Raw genomic sequence first — 20,161 nt, 5'->3', positions numbered from 1 at the left:
TTCCCGGGAATTTTTCGGGAATTTTTTCTGGAATTCCAGGAATTTGGGAACTCGGGAATTTTTGGGAGTTTTTTTGGAATTTTTGGGAATTCTGGGGGTCTCCCTGAGGGTCTCCATTCCCCCTCCCCAGGCTCCATCCGCTCCATCCTGGGGGCGCTGACAGAGCTCGGGGGGATTTTCCGGGGATTTTTTCCAGAACTTCCCGGGAATTTTTTGGGAATTTTTTCCAGAATTCCAGGAATTTGGGAACTCGGGAATTTTTGGGAGTTTTTTTGGAATTTTTGGGAATTCCTGGGGGTCTCCCTGAGGGTCTCCATTCCCCCTCCCCGGGCTCCATCCGCTCCATCCTGGGGGCGCTGACAGAGCTCGGGGGCGTTTTTTGGGAATTTTTCCGGGAGCTTCCCAGGAATTTTCTGGGAATTTTTTCGGGAATTCCGGGAATTTGGGAACTTGGGAATTTTTGGGAGTTTTTTTGGAATTTTTGGGAATTCCTGGGGGTCTCCCTGAGGGTCTCCATTCCCCCTCCCCAGGCTCCATCCGCTCCATCCTGGGGGCGCTGACAGAGCTCTGGGGCGTTTTCCAGGAATTTTTCCCAGAACTTCCCAGGAATTTTTCAGGAATTTTTTTCAGAATTCCAGGAATTTGGGAACTCGGGAATTTTTGGGAATTTTGGGGGAATTTTTGGGAATTCCTGGGGGTCTCCCTGAGGGTCTCCATTCCCCCTCCCCAGGCTCCATCCACTCCATCCTGGGGGTGCTGACAGAGCTCTGGGCCGTTTTCCAGGAATTTTTTCCAGAACTTCCCGGGAATTTTTCGGGAATTTTTTCCGGAATTCCAGGAATTTGGGAACTCGGGAATTTTTGGGAGTTTTTTTGGAATTTTTGGGAATTCCTGGGGGTCTCCCTGAGGGTCTCCATTCCCCTTCCCCAGGCTCCATCCGCATCGATCGCCTGGGGGCGCTGACGGAGCTGTCGGAGAGAGACGGGCGGCTCTTCCCAGTGGGATACCAGTGAGTCTTACTGGTTTATACTGGTTTATACTGGTTTATACTGGTTTATACTGGTTTATACTGGTTTATACTGGGAGGGGACTGGGATGGACTGGGGGGACTGGGAGGGACTGGGAGGAGTAAAAAGGAGGGTTTATGTTACTGGTTTATACTGGTTTATACTGGTTTTAACTGGTTTATACTGGTTTCTACTGGTTTTAACTGGTTTGTACTGGTTTGTACTGGTTTTAACTGGTTTATACTGCTTTGTACTGGTTTTAACTGGTTTATACTGGTTTGTACTAGGCAGGCGCTGGCGGCTGTACAGGAGCATGGAGGTTTGCACTGGTTCATACTGGTTCATACTGGTTTATACTGGTTTTTACTGGTTTATACTGGTTCATACTGGTTTATACTGGTTTTTACTGGTTTATACTGGTTTATACTGGTTTATACCGGTTTATACCGGTTTTTACTGGTTCATACTGGTTTTTACTGGTTTATAACGATTATATTGGTCCATACTGGTCCGTACTGGTTTATACTGGTTTATACTGGTTTGGACTGGTTTATACTGGTTTATACCGGTTTATACCGGTCAATACTGGTTTATACCGGTCCACACTGGTTTATACTGGTCCATACTGGTTTCCACAGGTGCTGGAGGCTGTACTGGAGCACGCGGGACGCCCTCGGGCGTTACTGGTTTATACTGGTTTATACTGGTTTATACTGGTTTATAGCCATTATAGGGGTTTATACTGGTTTATACCGGTTTGTACTGGTTTATACTGGTCCATACCGGTCCATACTGGTTTATACTGGTCCATACTGGTTTCCACAGGTGCTGGAGGCTGTACTGGAGCACGCGGGACGCCCTCGGGCGTTACTGGTCCATACTGGTTTATACTGGTTTATAGCCATTATAGGGGTTTATACTGGTCCATACTGGTCCATACTGGTTTATACTGGTCCATACTGGTTTCCACAGGTGCTGGAGGCTGTACTGGAGCACGCGGGACGCTCTCAGGCGTTACTGGTTATACTGGTTTATACTGGTTTATACTGGTTTATACTGGTTTATAGCCATTATAGGGGTTTATACTGGTTTATACCGGTTTGTACTGGTTTGTACTGGTCCATACTGGTTTATACTGGTCCATACTGGTTTCCACAGGTGCTGGAGGCTGTACTGGAGCACGCGGGACGCCCTCGGGCGTTACTGGTTATACTGGTTTATACTGGTTTATACTGGTTTATAGCCATTATAGGGGTTTATACTGGTTTATACCGGTTTGTACTGGTTTGTACTGGTCCATACTGGTTTATACTGGTCCATACTGGTTTCCACAGGTGCTGGAGGCTGTACTGGAGCACGCGGGACGCCCTCAGGCGTTACTGGTTTATACTGGTTTATACTGGTTTATAGCCATTATAGGGGTTTATACTGGTTTATACCGGTTTATACCGGTCCATCCTGGTCCATACTGGTCCATACTGGTTTATACTGGTTTATACTGGTCCATACTGGTTTATACTGGTTTATACTGGTCCATACTGGTTTCCACAGGTGCTGGAGGCTGTACTGGAGCACGCGGGACGCCCTTGGGCGTTACTGGTTTATACTGGTTTATGCCATTATACTGGTTTATACTGGTTTATACTGGTTTATAGCCATTATACTGGTTTATACTGGTCCATACCGGTTTATACTGGTTTATACTGGTTTATACTGGTCCATACTGGTTTCCACAGGTGCTGGAGGCTGTACTGGAGCACGCGGGACGCCCGCCGCCGTTGCTGGTTTATACTGGTTTATACTGGTTTATAGCCATTATAGGGGTTTATACTGGTTTATACTGGTCCATACTGGTCCATACTGGTTTATACTGGTCCATACTGGTTTCCACAGGTGCTGGAGGCTGTACTGGAGCACGCGGGACGCCCTCGGGCGTTACTGGTTATACTGGTTTATACTGGTTTATACTGGTTTATAGCCATTATAGGGGTTTATACTGGTCCATCCTGGTCCATACTGGTTTATACTGGTCCATACTGGTTTCCACAGGTGCTGGAGGCTGTACTGGAGCACGCGGGACGCCCGCCGCCGTTGCTGGTATCGCTGCCGGATCCTGGAGCAGCCGCCCGGCGCCGTCGGGGGAGGGGCCGGGACCCCCCCGGGACCCCCCCCCGAGCACAACCGCACCATCGCCCACGGCAGCCCCGGTAATTAGCGCTAATTAGGGCTAATTAAGCTCCGATGGAGCTCCTAATTAATGATAATTAGCCATCGATCGCGCCCCGGATCGATGCAGGTTGATCGATGATTGTGTGTCTAATTAATGCAGATTAATCGCTGATTATGTTCTCTAATTAATGCAAATTAGGGTCTGATCGCGCCCCTAATTACTGATAATTAATCTCTGATCAAGCCCCTAATTAGTGATAATTAATCACTGATCAAGCCCCTAATTAATGGTAATTAATCTCTGATTATGTCCCTAATTAATGATAATTAATCACTGATGAAGCCCCTAATTAGTGATAATTAATCTCTGATCAAGCCCCTAATTATTGAAAATTAATCTCTGATTATATCCCTAATTAATGATAATTAATCACTGATGAAGCCCCTAATTAGTGATAATTAACCTCTGATCAAGCCCCTAATTAATGCTAATTAATCTCTGATTATATCCCTAATTAATGATAATTAATCACTGATCAAGCCCCTAATTAATGCAAATTAATCTCTGATTATATCCCTAATTAATGCAAATTAGGGTCTGATTGGACTGCTAATTAGTGATAATTAATCTCTGAACAAGGCCCTAATTAATGCACATTAATCTCTGATTATGTCCCTAATTAATGCAAATTAACCTCTGATCGTGTCCCTAATTAGTGATAATTAACCTCTGATCAAGCCCTTAATTACTGATAATTAATCTCTGATCAAGCCCTTAATTACTGATAATTAAGCTCTGATCAAGCCCCTAATTAATGATAATTAAGCTCTGATCAAGCCCCTAATTATTGATAATTAATCTTTGATCAAGCCCCTAATTAATGATAATTAATCTTTGCTCACGCCCCTAATTATTGATAATTAACCTTTGATCGCGCCCGTAATTAATGATAATTAATCCCTGATCACAACCCCTAATTAATACTGATTAACTCCCTGACCCCACCCCTAATTAACGCAAATTAGTCTCTCGTCAGGCTCCTAATTAGTGATAATTAACCTTTGATCACGATCCTAATTAATGATAATTAACCTCTGATCGTGTCCCTAATTAGTGATAATTAACCTCTTATCAAGCCCTTAATTACTGATAATTAATCTCTGATCAAGCCCTTAATTACTGATAATTAATCTCTAATCAAGCCCTTAATTACTGATAATTAATCTCTGATCAAGCCCCTAATTAGTGATAATTAAGCTCTGATCAAGCCCCTAATTAATGATAATTACCCTTTGATCGCGCCCGTAATTAATGATAATTAATCCCTGATCACAACCCCTAATTAATAATAATTAACTCCCTGACCCCACCCCTAATTAATGCAAATTAGTCTCTCGTCAGGCTCCTAATTAGTGATAATTAACCTTTGATCACGCCTGTAATTAGTGATAATTAACTCCCCGATCCGGCCCCTTAATTAATGATAATTAATCTCTGATCGTGCCCTTAATTAACCTCTGATGACGGCCCTAATTAACGCTAATTAATTTTTCTCCCCTCCCCCCGCAGGTGGCAGCCCCGGGGGTGGGGGAGGGGAGGAGGGAGGGGGAGGGGCGAGCGCTGGCCCCGCCCCCCTGCCCCGCCCGCCCCTCCCCCACCCCCCGGGGCTCTCCCCTCCCCCCCGGCGCCCCCCCCTGGGCTCGCGGCCCCTCCCCCCCCCGGGTGAGTGACAGCAGGGGGGAGGGGACGTTTGGGGACAATTTGGGGACATTTGGGGACATTTTGGGGACAATTTGGGGACGTTTGGGGACGTTTGGGGACATTTGGGGACATTTTGGGGAGATTTGGGGTCATTTTAGGGACATTTGGGGACGTTTGGGGACATTTTTGGGACATTTGGGGACATTTGGGGTCATTTGGGGACATTTGGGGACTTTTGGGGACATTTTGGGGACATTTTGGGTCATTTTGGGGACATTTGGGGACAATTTGGGGATGTTTGGGGACATTTGGGGACATTTGGGGCCATTTGGGGCCATTTGGGGACATTTTGGGGAGATTTGGGGACATTTGGGGACAATTTGGGGACGTTTGGGGACAATTTGGGGACATTTGGGGACATTTGGGGACAATTTGGGGACATTTTAGGGACATTTGGGGACAATTTTGGGTCATTTTTGGGAGATTTGGGGACATTTTGGGGACATTTTTGGGACATTTTGGGGACATTTGGGGTCATTTGGGGACATTTGGGGACATTTTGGGTCCATTTGGGGACATTTTGGGTCATTTTTGGGTCATTTTTGGGACATTTTGGGGACATTTTTGGGACATTTGGGGACCATTTTGGGTCATTTGGGGACATTTTGGGTCATTTTTGGGCCATTTTGGGACCATTTTGGGTCATTTTGGGGTGATTTTGGGTCATTTTTGGTGTCTTTCTGCCCCTCCCCCGCTGTCCCCCCAGGCCACGCCCCCTCGGTGCCGCGTCACATCCCCACCGTGGGGGACCCCGAGGTGGCCCCGAGGTGTCCCCGGTGGCCGCGCCGGCCTCGCCACCCCAAGGACGCCGTGACGTCATCGAAGGGGGCGGGGCCAAGCCTCAGGTCAGTGGTGACATCATCAAAGGGGGCGGGGCCAAAGCTCAGGTCAGCGACGCCCCCGGGGTGACGTCACCGCCCAACTGGATGACGTCACCCAACATGATGACGTCACTTTATTGGATGTTAATGGGATGACGTCACTCGATGGATGACGTCACCCAATGGGATGACGTCACTCAACGGGATGACGTCACCCAATTGGATGACATCACATATTATGATGACGTCACCCAATGTGATGACGTCACTCAATGGGATGACGTCACTCAACGGCATGGCGTCACCCAATGGGACGTTAACGGGATGACGTCGCTGAATGGGATGACGTCACCCAATTGGATGACGTCACACATTGCGATGACGTCGCCCAATGTGGTGACGTCACTCAACGGGATGACGTCACCCAATGGGATGACGTCACTCAATGGGATGACGTCACTCAACGGGATGACGTCACCCAACGGGATGACGTCACCCAATGGGATGACGTCACTCAACGGGATGACGTCACCGCACGTGATGACGTCACCCTCAGTGTCACTGTCACCCCTCCCCCCTCCCCAGGTCGATGCCACTCCCGAGGCCGTCGTCCCCCGGCGCCGTGACGTCATCACCCAACGGGGCGTCACGTGACCCCCTGACGCCATCACCCAACGGCGTGTCACCCGACCCTATGACGTCATCACCCAACGGCGTGACGCCCGACCCCGTGACGTCACCGCCCAACGGGGCATCACGTGACCCCGTGACGTCACCGCCCAACGGCGCGTCGCCCGAGGCGATGACGTCACCCCCGGGGCCACCGCGGCTCTGGGGACCGAGGGCGGCGCCGGAGGTCACGGCCAGGTCGGTGTCGCCTGCGGTGACGTCATCGTCACCTCCCCGGGGGGGGGGGGATGACGTCACCATGTGACATCACTGTCCCCTCCCCCAGGCCCCTCCCCCCGCCGTCGCCGCGCGGTGACACCAGCGAGGACGAGGACGAGGCCACGGCGACGGCGGCGGCGGCGGTGACGTCACCGCGGGGACGCCGCTACTTCGGCTACGCCCGCACCGTGGTGGCCTCGGCGCTGGCCCTGTCCCCTCCGCCCCCCTGTCCCCACATCCGGCAGCTGGACGGCACCGACGACGTCACCAGGGCGGTGACGTCATCGTCGGGAGGGGCGGTGACGTCATCGGGAGGGGCGGTGACGTCATCGGGAGGGGCGGTGACGTCATCGGGAGGGGCGGCGCCCCCCGAGGGGCTGCCCCCGGACATCGTGGAGTTCGTGCTGAGAGGGGTCGGAGGGGACGGGGACATCGATGGTGGCCACCACCAGCATGGGGACATCGAGCAGGGCCACCACCACCATGGGGACATCGATGGAGGCCATCGGCTTGGGGACATCGATGGAGGCCACCATGTTGGGGACATCGATGGTGGCCACCACCAGCATGGGGACATCGAGCAGGGACACCACCATGGGGACATCGATGGAGGTCACCATGTTGGGGACATCGATGGAGGTCACCATGTTGGGGACATTGGGCAAGGTCATCGGCTTGGGGACATCGATGGAGGCCACCATGTTGGGGACATCGATGGAGGTCACCAGATCAGGGACATTGGGCAAGGTCATCGGCTTGGGGACATCGATGGTGGCCATCACCAGCATGGGGACATCAATGGAGGTCACCATGTTGGGGACATCGATGGTGGCCATCGGCTTGGGGACATCGATGGAGGCCACCACCATGGGGACATCGATGGAGGCCACCACCACCATGGGGACATCGATGGTGGCCACCATGTTGGGGACATCGATGGAGGTCACCATGTTGGGGACATCGATGGTGGCCATCGGCTTGGGGACATCGATGGAGGCCACCATGTTGGGGACATTGATGGACGTCACCATGTTGGGGACATCGATGGAGGCCACCAGATCAGGGACACTGGGCAAGGTCATCGGCTTGGGGACATGGATGGAGGCCACCACGTTGGGGACATCAGTCAAGGCCACCACCCTGGGGACATCGGGCAGGGACTGAGACTTGGGGACATGGATGGAGGCCACCAGACCAGGGACATCAGCCAGCATCACCACCCTGGGGACATCAGTCAAGGTCATGGGCTTGGGGACATGGATGGTGGCCACCAGATCAGGGACATGGATGGAGGTCATGGGCTTGGGGACATGGATGGTGGCCACCAGATGATGGACATTGATCGAGGTCACCACGCTGGGGACATGGATGGAAGTCAACGGTTTGGGGACATCGGGCAGGGACAGAGACTTGGGGACATCAATCGAGGTCACCAGGTCAGGGACATCGATGGAGGTCACCAGGTCAGGGACACGGGGCAGGGCCATCGGCTTGGGGACATGGATGGAGGCCACCACGTTGGGGACATCGATGGAGGCCACCACCATGGGGACATCGGTCAAGGTCACCACCATGGGGACATCGGTCAAGGTCACCGGCTTGGGGACATTGATGGAGGCCACCACCATGGGGACATCGGTCAAGGTCACCACCATGGGGACATTGGTCAAGGTCACCACCATGGGGACATCGGGCAGGGACTGAGACTTGGGGACATTCCTGAGAGCCACCACCATGGCGACATCGATGGAGGTCACCGGCTTGGGGACATCAGGCAAGGTCACCAGGTCATGGACATGGATGGAGGTCACCAGATCAGGGACATCGAGCAGGGCCACCACCCTGGGGACATCGATGGAGGCCACCAGATCAGGGACATCAGTCAAGGCCACCACCCTGGGGACATCAAGCTGGGCCACCACCTTGGGGACATCGATGGAGGCCACCAGATCAGGGACATCAATCGAGGTCACCAGATCAGGGACATCAGTCAAGGCCACCACCCTGGGGACATTGGTCAAAGCCACCACCTTGGGGACATCGATGGAGGTCATCGGCTTGGGGACATCGGTCAAGGCCACCGCCTTGGGGACATCGGGCAGGGACAGCGGCTCGGGGACATCGCTCAGGGCCACCGTCATGGTGACGTCATCAAGGGCCACCACCACCGTGATGATGTCATCCAGGGTCACCGCGGTGACGTCATCCATGGTCACCACGGTGACGTCATCAAGAGCCATCGTGGTGACGTCATCCAGGGCCACCACCACGGTGACATCATCCAGGGCCACCACCACGGTGACATCATCAAGAGGCACCTCCATGGTGACGTCATCAAGAGGCACCACCCCGGTGACGTCATCAAGGGCCACCCCGGGGTCAGCGGGGGCGGGGCCAGCGCCCCCAACGGCCACGGGGACACCTTGGGGACACCTTGGGGACGTCCCAAGCGCCCGGGGGAGGGGACGGGGACGGAGAGCAAGAGACCCCGGCTGGAGCTGGACGTGGGGGACAGCGGGTGAGGACACCTGGGGACACCTGGGGACACCTGGAACACACCTGGGGACATCAGAAACACACCTGGGGACACCTGGGGGGATCTGGGGACACCTGGGGACATCAGAAACACACCTGGGGACACCTGGGGACATCTGGGGACACCTGGGGACACACCTGGGGACACACCTGGGGACACCTCTGGGGACAGCTGGGGACACCTGGGGGGATCTGGGGACACCTGGGGACACCTGGGGACATCAGAAACACACCTGGGGACACCTGGGGACACCTCTGGGGACACCTGGGGACACCTGGGGACATCAGAAACACACCTGGGGACACCTGGGGACACCTCTGGGGACACCTGGGGACACCTGGGGGGGACCTGGGGACACCTGGGGGGACCTGGGGACACCTGGGGACACCTGGGGACAACCCAAACCTCACCTGGGGACACGTGGAGGTGTCTGGGGACACCTCTGGGGACATTTGGGGACATTCTGGTCTCACCTGTCCCCTCCCCCCAGGCCGGAGCCCCCCCGGGAGCTGAAGGAGGAGCCGGAGGAGCTGATGAGCGACAGCTGCGGGTGAGACCCGAAAACACCCCAAAAACAGCCGAAATCACCCCAAAAACAGCCAAAATCACCCAAAAAACAGCCAAAATCACCCCAAAAACGGCCAAAAACACCCAAAAACAGCCAAAATCACCCCAAAAACACCCGAAATCACCCCAAAAACGGCCAAAATCACCCCAAAAACACCCCAAAAACAGCCAAAAACAGCCCAAAATCACCCCAAAAACAGCCAAAACCAGCCAAAATCACCCCAAAAACACCCCAAAAACGGCCAAAAACACCCCAAAAACACCCGAAATCACCCAAAAACACCCCAAAAACAGCAAAAACACCCCAAAAACACCCCAAAAACACCCGAAATCACCCCAAAAACAGCCAAAATCACTCCGAAAACAGCCAAAACCAGCCAAAATCACCCTAAAAACGGCCAAAAACACCCCAAAAACACCCTAAAAACACCTGAAATCACCCCAAAACCAGCCCAAAAACAGCCCAAAACCAGCCAAAATCACCCCAAAAACACCCGAAAATCAGCCAAAAACAGCCAAAAACACCCCAAAAAACAGCCCAAAAACACCTGAAAACAGCTAAAAACACCCCAAAATCAGCAAAATCACCCCCAAAACAGCCCAAAAACACCCTAAAAACAGCCAAAAACACCCCAAAAACAGCCCAAAAATGGCCAAAATCACCCCAAAAACACCCGAAAACAGCCATAAACACCAAAAACACCCCAAAATCACCCCAAAAATCCCCAAAAATTCCCCAAAATCCAAAAAAAATCCCAAAATCCCCAAAATTCCCCCCAAAAATTCCCAAAAATTCCCGAAAAATTCCCCAAAAATTCCCAAAAAAATCCCAAAAATCCCAAAAAAATCCCAAAATTCCCAAAAATTCCCCAAAATCCCCAAATTTTCCCAAATTTCCCCAAATTCCCCCCAAATCCCGAGGAATTTTCCCGCCATTCCGGAATTTTCCGCAGTTCCCCCCCCAGTGACGTCACCTCGGAGCCGCCCTGGGCCTCCTGCGCAGGTCAGGGGGGAAATCGGGGCAAAATCCGGGGATTTTGGGAAAAATGGGGATTTTGGGACATTTTGGGTGGAATTTGGGAAAAATTGGGGATTTTTGGGAATTATGGGTGGAATTTGGGTGGATTTTTGGGAAATTTGGGAATTTTGGGTGGAATTTGGGGGATTTTGGGTCATTTTGGGTGGAATTTGGGGAATTTTGGGGGGAATTTTGGGTGGAATTTGGGGGATTTTGGGGGGAATTTTGGGTGGAATTTGGGGGATTTTGGGGGGATTTGGGGAAAAAATGGGGATTTTGGGACATTTTGGGTGGAATTTGGGGAATTTGGGAATTTTTGGGTGGAATTTGGGGGATTTTGGGTCATTTTGGGGGATTTTGGGGGGATTTTGGGGGAATTTTTGAGACATTTTGGGTGGAATTTGGGAAAAATTTGGGATTTTTGGGAATTTTGGGGGGAATTTTGGTGATTTTGGGGGGATTTTGGGTGGATTTTTGGGAAATTTGGGAATTTTGGGTGGAATTTGGGGGATTTTGGGTCATTTTTGGGTGGAATTTGGGGGAATTTTGGGGAATTTTGGGGGGATTTTTGGGGATTTGGGGTCGATTTTGGGTCATTTTGGGGGATTTTGGGTGGAATTTGGGGAATTTTGGGTCATTTTTGGGTGGAATTTGGGGAATTTTGGGGGGATTTTGGGAAAAAATGGGGATTTTGGGGGACATTTTGGGTGGAATTTGGGAAATTTGGGAATTTTGGGGTGGAATTTGGGGGATTTTGGGTCATTTTGGGAGATTCTGGGGGGATTTTGGGGGAATTTTTGGGACATTTTGGGTGGAATTTGGGGGATTTTGGGTCATTTTGGTGGATTTTGGGGGATTTTGGGTGGAATTTGGGGAATTTTGGGGAAAAAATGGGGATTTTGGGGACATTTTGGGTGGAATTTGGGGAATTTTGGGTCATTTTGGTGGATTTTGGGGGATTTTGGGTGGAATTTGGGGAATTTTGGGGGGATTTTGGGAAAAAATGGGGATTTTGGGAACATTTTGAGTGGAATTTGGGGAATTTTGGGGGAAATTTTGGTGATTTTTGGGGGATTTTGGGTGGATTTTTGGGAAATTTGGGAATTTTGGGGTGGAATTTGGGGGATTTTGGGTCATTTTGGGTCATTTTGGGGGGATTTTGGGTGGAATTTGGGGAATTTTGGGGGGAATTTTGGGTGGAATTTGGGGGAATTTTGGGAATATTTGGGGAAAATTTGGGGAAAATTTGGGGGATTTTGGGTGGATTTTGGTTGATTTTTGTTAATTTTGATTAATTCTAACTCAATTTTAAGTAATTTTCCCCAATTTCCCCCCATTTTTATCATTTTTAATTAATTTTTCCCGATTTCCATTAATTTTCCCCGATTTCCATTAATTTTCCCCAACTTTTAATTAATTTTTATCAATTTCCATTAATTTTCCCCAACTTTAATTAATTTCCCCCACTATTAATTAATTTTCCCCACTTTTAATTAATTTTTATCAATTTCCATTAATTTTTCCCACTTTTAATTAATTTTTCCCACTTTTAATTAATTTTCCCCGCTATTAAATAATTTTTCCCACTTTTAATTAATTTTTTTATCAATTTCCATTAATTTTTATCAATTTCCATTCATTTTCCCCACTTTTAATTAATTTTCCCCACTTTTAATTAATTTTTCCCAACTTCCATTAATTTTTCCCACTTTTAATTAATTTTCCCCAACTTTAATTAATTTTCCCCACTATTAATTAATTTTTCCCACTTTTAATTAATTTTTTTATCAATTTCCATTAATTTTTCCCACTTTTAATTAATTTCCCCCACTTTTAATTAATTTTCCCCACTTTTAATTAATTTTTCTATCAATTTCCATTAATTTTCCCCAACTTTTAATTAATTTTTATCAATTTCCATTAATTTTTCCCACTTTTAATTAATTTTGTATCCATTTCCATTAATTTTTATCAATTTCCCTTAATTTCCCCAATTTCCATTAATTTTCTGCAACTTTTAATTAATTTTTCCCACTTTTAATTAATTTCCCCCACTTTTAATTAATTTTTCCCACTTTTAATTAATTTTCCCCTACTTTAATTAATTTCCCCCACTATTAATTAATTTTCCCCACTTTTAATTAATTTTTTTATCAATTTCCATTAATTTTCCCCACTATTAATTAATTTTCCCCACTTTTAATTAATTTTCCCCACTTTTAATTAATTTTTATCAATTTCCATTAATTTTTCCCACTTTTAATTAATTTTTTTATCCATTTCCATTAATTTTTATCAATTTCCATTCATTTTCCCCACTTTTAATTAATTTTTCCTCAATTTTAATTAATTTTTCCCAACTTCCATTAATTTTTCCTCAATTTTAATTAATTTTTCCCAACTTCCATTAATTTTTCCCCAATTTCCATTAATTTTCCCCAACTTTAATTAATTTCCCCCACTATTAATTAATTTTCCCCACTTTTAATTAATTTTTTTATCAATTTCCATTAATTTTCCCCACTTTTAATTAATTTTCCCCACTATTAATTAATTTCCCCCACTTTTAATTAATTTTCCGCAACTTTTAATTAATTTTCCCCACTTTTAATTAATTTTTCCTAATTTCCATTAATTTTCCCCGATTTCCATTAATTTTTCCCAACTTTTAATTAATTTTTATCAATTTCCATTAATTTTTATCAATTTCCATTAATTTTCCCCAACTTTAATTAATTTTCCCCAATTTCCATTAATTTTCCCCAACTTTAATTAATTTCCCCCACTATTAATTAATTTTCCCCACTTTTAATTAATTTTTTTATCAATTTCCATTAATTTTCCCCACTTTTAATTAATTTTCCCCACTTTTAATTAATTTTCCCCACTATTAATTAATTTTCTCCACTATTAATTAATCTTCCCCAACTTTAATTAATTTCCCCCAACTTCCATTAATTTCCCCCGACTCCCATTAATTCCCCCCAACTTTAATTAATTTTTATCAATTTTAATTAATCCCCTTAATTAACCCCCCCCTCCCCCACAGGCGGAAGCTCCGAGGACGAGGACGAGCCCCTCCCCCCGCCAGGCCCCGCCCCCTCCCCGCCCCCAAGCCCCGCCCCCTCCCCGCCCCCAAGCCCCGCCCCCTCCCCGCCCCTCCCCCACCTGCGCTTCGAGATCAGCAGCGAGGACGGGCTGAGGGTGACGGCGCCCAGCCTGGAGGGTACTGGTTTATACTGGTTTATACTGGTTTATACTGGTTTATACTGGTTTATACTGGTTTGGACTGGTTTGGACTGGTTTATACTGGTTTGGACTGGTTTATACTGGTTTATACTGGTTTATACTGGTTTGGACTGGTTTGGACTGGTTTGGACTGGTTTATACTGGTTTATACTGGTTTGGACTGGTTTATACTGGTTTATACTGGTTTGGACTGGTTTGGACTGGTTTGGACTGGTTTGGACTGGTTTATACTGGTTTGGACTGGTTTATACTGGTTTATACTGGTTTGGACTGGTTTATACTGGTTTGGACTGGTTTAGACTGGTTTATACTGGTTTATACTGGTTTGGACTGGTTTGGACTGGTTTAGACTGGTTTATACTGGTTTGGACTGGTTTGGACTGGTTTGGACTGGTTTAGACTGGTTTATACTGGTTTATACTGGTTTATACTGGTTTATACTGGTTTATACTGGTTTATACTGGTTTGGACTGGTTTATACTGGTTTATACTGGTTTATACTGGTTTGGACTGGTTTATACTGGTTTATACTGGTTTATACTGGTTATACTGGTTTATACTGGTTTATACTGGTTTATACTGGTTTGGACTGGTTTGGACTGGTTTATACTGGTTTATACTGGTTTGGACTGGTTTATACTGGTTTATACTGGTTTATACTGGTTTGGACTGGTTTATACTGGTTTATACTGGTTTATACTGGTTTATACTGGTTTATACTGGTTTGGACTGGTTTATACTGGTTTATACTGGTTTATACTGGTTTATACTGGTTTGGACTGGTTTATACTGGTTTATACTGGTTTATACTGGTTTGGACTGGTTTATACTGGTTTATACTGGTTTGGACTGGTTTGGACTGGTTTATACTGGTTTATACTGGTTTGGACTGGTTTATACTGGTTTGGACTGGTTTGGACTGGTTTATACTGCTTTGGACTGGTTTATACTGGTTTATACTGGTTTATACTGGTTTGGACTGGTTTAGACTGGTTTATACTGGGTTATACTGGTTTATACTGGGTTATACTGGTTTATACTGGTTTGGACTGGTTTATACTGGTTTATACTGGTTTATACTGGTTTGGACTGGTTTGGACTGGTTTGGACTGGTTTGGACTGGGGATTTTGGGTGAATTTTGGGATATTTTTAGGGAGAATTTTGGGTGAATTTTGGGATATTCTCGGTTGAATTTTGGGGTGAATTTGGGGTGAATTTTGGGAGATTTTGGGGTGGATTTTGGGTTGGATTTTGGGGGAATTTTGGGTGAATTTTAGGGTGAATTTGGGGTGAATTTTGGGAGATTTTGGGTGGATTTTGGGTGAATTTTGGGATATTCTGGGGTGGATTTTGGGTGGATTTTGGGTGGATTTCGGGTGAATTTGGGGGTATTTTTAGGGAGAATTTTGGGTGAATTTTGGGATATTCTGGGGTGGATTTTGGGTGGATTTCGGGTGAATTTTGGGATATTTTGGGGGAGAATTTTGGGTGAATTTTGAGATATTTTAGGGAGAATTTTGGGTGAATTTTGGGATATTTTGGGTTGGATTTTGGGTGAATTTTGGGTGAATTTTAGGGAGAATTTTGGGGGAATTTTGGGATATTTTGGGTTGGATTTTGGGTGGATTTTGGGTGAATTTTGGGTTCGATTTTGGGTGAATTTCAGGTGAATTTTGGGGAGGATTTTGGGAAGATTTTAGGTGAATTTTGGGATATTTTGGGGTGAATTTTGGGTTGGATTTTGGGTGAATTTTGGGTGAATTTTGGGTTGGATTTTGGGTGGATTTCGGGTGAATTTTGGGATATTTTTAGGGAGAATTTTGGGTGAATTTTGGGATATTTTGGGGTGGATTTTGGGTGGATTTCGGGTGAATTTTGGGATATTTTTGGGGAGAATTTTGGGTGAATTTTGGGATATTTTAGGGAGAATTTTGGGTGAATTTTGGGATATTTTGGGTTGGATTTTGGGTGAATTTTGGGTGAATTTTAGGGAGAATTTTGGGGGAATTTTGGGACATTCTGGGTTGGATTTTGGGTTGGATTTTGGGAGATTTTGGGGGGAATTTTGGGTTGGATTTTGGGGGAATTTTGGGTGAATTTTAGGGTGAATTTGGGGTGAATTTTGGGAGATTTTGGGTTGGATTTTGGGTGGATTTTGGGATATTCTGGGGTGAATTTTGGGGTGGATTTCGGGTGAATTTTGGGAGATTTTTGGGACATTCTGGGTTGGATTTTGGGTGAATTTTGGGGTATTTTTAGGGAGAATTTTGGGTGAATTTTGGGATATTCTCGGTTGAATTTTGGGGTGAATTTGGGGGCAATTTTGGGATATTTTGGGTTGGATTTTGGGTGGATTTTGGGTTGGATTTTGGGTGGATTTCGGGTGAATTTTGGGATATTTTTAGGGAGAATTTTGGGTGAATTTTGGGATATTCTGGGTTGGATTTTGGGTGGATTTCGGGTGAATTTTGGGGTATTTTTAGGGAGAATTTTGGGTGAATTTTGGGATATTTTGGGGTGGATTTTGGGTGGATTTCGGGTGAATTTTGGGATATTTTGGGGTGGATTTTGGGTGAATTTTGGGAGATTTTTGGGACATTCTGGGGTGGATTTTGGGTGGATTTTGGTTGGATTTTGGGTGAATTTTGGGGTATTTTTAGGGAGAATTTTGGGTGAATTTTGGGATATTTTGGGGAGGATTTTGGGTGGATTTTGGGGTGGATTTTGGGGGAATTTTGGGGTGGATTTTGGGGGAATTTTGGGTGAATTTTGGGGTGAATTTTGGGGGGAATTTGGGGGGAATTTTGGGATATTCTGGGTTGGATTTTGGGGTGGATTTTGGGGTGAATTTTGGGATATTTTGGGTTGGATTTTGAGTGAATTTTGGGTTGGATTTTGGGTGGATTTTGGGTGAATTTTGGGAGATTTTGGGTTGGATTTTGGGTGAATTTTGGGATATTTTGGGGGGAATTTTGGGCTGGATTTTGGGGGAATTTTGGGTGAATTTTGGGATATTTTGGGGAGGATTTTGGGTGGATTTTGGGAGATTTTGGGACACTTTGGGGTGTCCCCGCAGGCGCCTGGCGGGCGGTGCTGGAGCGGGTGCAGGAGGCTCGAGCCAACGCCCACCTGAGACACCTGAGCTTCGCAGGTGAGACCCCCCAAAAACACCCCAAAAACACCAGAAACACCCCAAAAAATGCCCCAAAAATCATCTAAAAATCACCCAAAAAATCACCCCGAAATCATCTAAAAATCATCCAAAAAACACCCCAAAATCACCCCAAAAAATCACCCAAAAACACCCCAAAAACACCAAAAACACCCCAAAAAACGCCCCAAAAATCATCTAAAAATCAACCTGAAATTATCTAAAAATCACCCAAAAAACGCCCCAAAAACACCCCAAAAAACACCCCAAAAATCATCTAAAAATCACCCAAAAAATCACCCCGAAGTTATCTAAAAATCATCCAAAAAATGCCCCAAAAACACCCCAAAAATCACCAAAAACACCCCAAAAACACCCCAAAAACACCAAAAACACCCCAAAAAACACCCCAAAAATCACCAAAAACACCCCAAAAAACACCCCAAAAATCATTTAAAAATCACCCAAAAAATCGCCCCGAAATTATCTAAAAATCACCCAAAAAACGCCCCAAAAACACTCCAAAAAACATCCCAAAAACACCCCAAAAAACACCCCAAAAATCACCAAAAACACCCCAAAAAACACCCCAAAAATCATCTAAAAATTATCCAAAAAATCACCCCGAAATTATCTAAAAATCACCCAAAAAACACCCAAAAAACACCCCCAAAAACGCCCCAAAATCACCCAAAAAAATCACCCAAAAACACCCCAAAACCAGCAAAAACACCCCAAAAATCATCCAAAAAATCACCCCGAAATTATCTAAAAATCATCCGAAAAATGCCCCAAAAACACCCCGAAAAACGCCCCAAAAATCACCAAAAACACCCCAAAAAACGCCCCAAAAATCATCTAAAAATCATCCAAAAAATCACCCCGAAATTATCTAAAAATCATCCAAAAAATCACCCCAAAATCACCCCAAAAAATCACCCAAAAACACCCCAAAACCACCAAAAACACCCCAAAAAACGCCCCAAAAATCATCTAAAAAATCACCAAAAAATCACCCAAAAAACGCCCCAAAATACACCCCAAAAATACCCCAAAAAACACCAAAAACACCCCAAAAACACCAAAAATGCCCCAAAACCACCCCAAAAATCACCAAAAACACCCCAAAAATCATCAAAAAATCACCCCAAAATTATCTAAAAATCACCCAAAAAATGCCCCAAAAACACCCAAAAACACCCCAAAAATCATCTAAAAATCATCCAAAAAATCACCCCAAAATTATCTAAAAATCACCCAAAAAACGCCCCCAAAACAGCAAAAACACCCCAAAATCACCCCAAAAACAGCAAAAACACCCCAAAAAACACCCCAAAAATCATCTAAAAATCATCCAAAAAATCACCCCAAAATCATCAAAAAATCACCCAAAAAACGCCCCAAAAACACCCCAAAAATCATCTAAAAAATTGTCCAAAACATCACCCTGAAATTATCTAAAAATCACCCAAAAATGCCCCCAAAACAGCAAAAACACCCCAAAAACACCCAAAAAACCACCCCAAAAATCATCTAAAAATCATAAAAAAAATCACCCCAAAATCATCAAAAAATCACCCAAAAAATGCCCCAAAAACACCCCAAAAATCATCTAAAAAATCATCCAAAAAATCACCCTGAAATTATAAAAAAATCACCCAAAAAACGCCCCAAAAAATGCCCCAAAAATCACCAAAAACACCCCAAAAAATGCCCCAAAATCATCTAAAAATCACCTCAAAATCACCCCAAAAAATCACCCAGAAACACCCCAAAACCAGCAAAAACACCCCAAAAAATTATCCAAAAACACCGCAAAAATCACCTCAAAATACACCAAAAACACCCCAAAAAAATCACAAAAAAATCACCCCAAAATCACCCCAAAAACACCCAAAAATTCTACAGAAATAATCCTAAAAATCACCAAAAATCAACCCCAAAATTACCCCAAAATCACCTAAAATTCGCCAAAAAATCACCCGAAAATCTTCAAAGTCACCCCAAAAAAAAATCACCCAAAAAATCACCTCAAAATCATCAAAAATCACCCAAAAATCACCTCAAAATCATCAAAAATCACCCAAAATCACCCAAAAATCACCTCAAAAATAATGTTGAAGCCCCCAGACCCATTTAACCACCCCCAGACCCATTTAAACCCCCCTGGACGCCATTTTGTTTCCCCTGGACGCCATTTTGATTCCCCCGGACGCCATTTTGAGGCCCTCAGGCCCCGTTTCGAAGCCCCCAGACCCATTTTAACCCCATTTCGAAACCCCCAGACCAATTTTAACACCCCCAGACCCATTTTAACCCCATTTTGAAGCCCCCAGACCCATTTTAACCCCACTTGAAAGCCCCCAGACCCATTTAACCACCCCCAGACCCATTTTAACCCCCCCAGACCCCATTTCAAACCCCTGGACGCCATTTTGATTCCCCCAGACGCCATTTTGAAGCCCCTCAGACCCCGTTTTAAAGCCCCTCAGACCCCATTTTGAAGCCCCCAGACCCATTTTAACCCCATTTTGAAGCCCTCAGACCCATTTTAGCCCCCCCAGACCCCATTTTGAAGCCCCCAGACCCCATTTCATACACCTGGACGCCATTTTGTTTCCCCTGGACGCCATTTTGATTCCCCCAGACGCCATTTTGAGGCCCTCAGGCCCCGTTTCGAAGCCCCCAGACCCATTTTAACCCCATTTCGAAACCCCCAGACCAATTTTAACACCCCCAGACCCATTTTAACCCCATTTTGAAGCCCCCAGACCCATTTTAACCCCATTTTGAAGCGCCCAGACCCATTTTAACCCCCACATACCCATTTTAAACCCCCCCCAGACCCCATTTCAAACCCCTGGACGCCATTTTGATTCCCCCGGACGCCATTTTGAGGCCCTCAGACCCCGTTTTGAAGCCCCCAGACCCATTTTAACCCCATTTCAAAGCCCCTAGACCCATTTTAACCACCCCAGACCTATTTTAACCC

At 46.1% G+C, this 20,161-nt stretch overlaps 1 protein-coding gene across 1 annotated transcript in view; it reads left to right on the top strand.

Annotated features, from left to right (window-relative positions):
• Positions 1-20,161, top strand: part of LOC111944770 (uncharacterized) — a 56,552-nt gene that overhangs the window by 25,416 nt on the left and 10,975 nt on the right. Inside the window, exons 16-25 of the mRNA XM_086864857.1 lie at positions 931-1,009; positions 3,057-3,214; positions 4,747-4,899; positions 5,645-5,783; positions 6,345-6,626; positions 6,715-9,165; positions 9,674-9,733; positions 10,704-10,753; positions 13,818-13,994; positions 17,095-17,169. Coding sequence (XP_086720983.1) covers positions 931-1,009; positions 3,057-3,214; positions 4,747-4,899; positions 5,645-5,783; positions 6,345-6,626; positions 6,715-9,165; positions 9,674-9,733; positions 10,704-10,753; positions 13,818-13,994; positions 17,095-17,169 — 3,624 coding nt within the window. The remainder of the gene's footprint in view (positions 1-930; positions 1,010-3,056; positions 3,215-4,746; positions 4,900-5,644; positions 5,784-6,344; positions 6,627-6,714; positions 9,166-9,673; positions 9,734-10,703; positions 10,754-13,817; positions 13,995-17,094; positions 17,170-20,161) is intronic.

This window comes from Cyanistes caeruleus, chromosome 28 (genome assembly GCF_971803275.1).
Source record: "Cyanistes caeruleus chromosome 28, bCyaCae1.hap1.1, whole genome shotgun sequence".
Lineage (NCBI taxonomy): Eukaryota > Metazoa > Chordata > Aves > Passeriformes > Paridae > Cyanistes > Cyanistes caeruleus.
The sequence above is the reverse complement of the archived record's forward strand: the minus strand, read 5'-3'. Positions and strand labels throughout refer to the sequence as shown.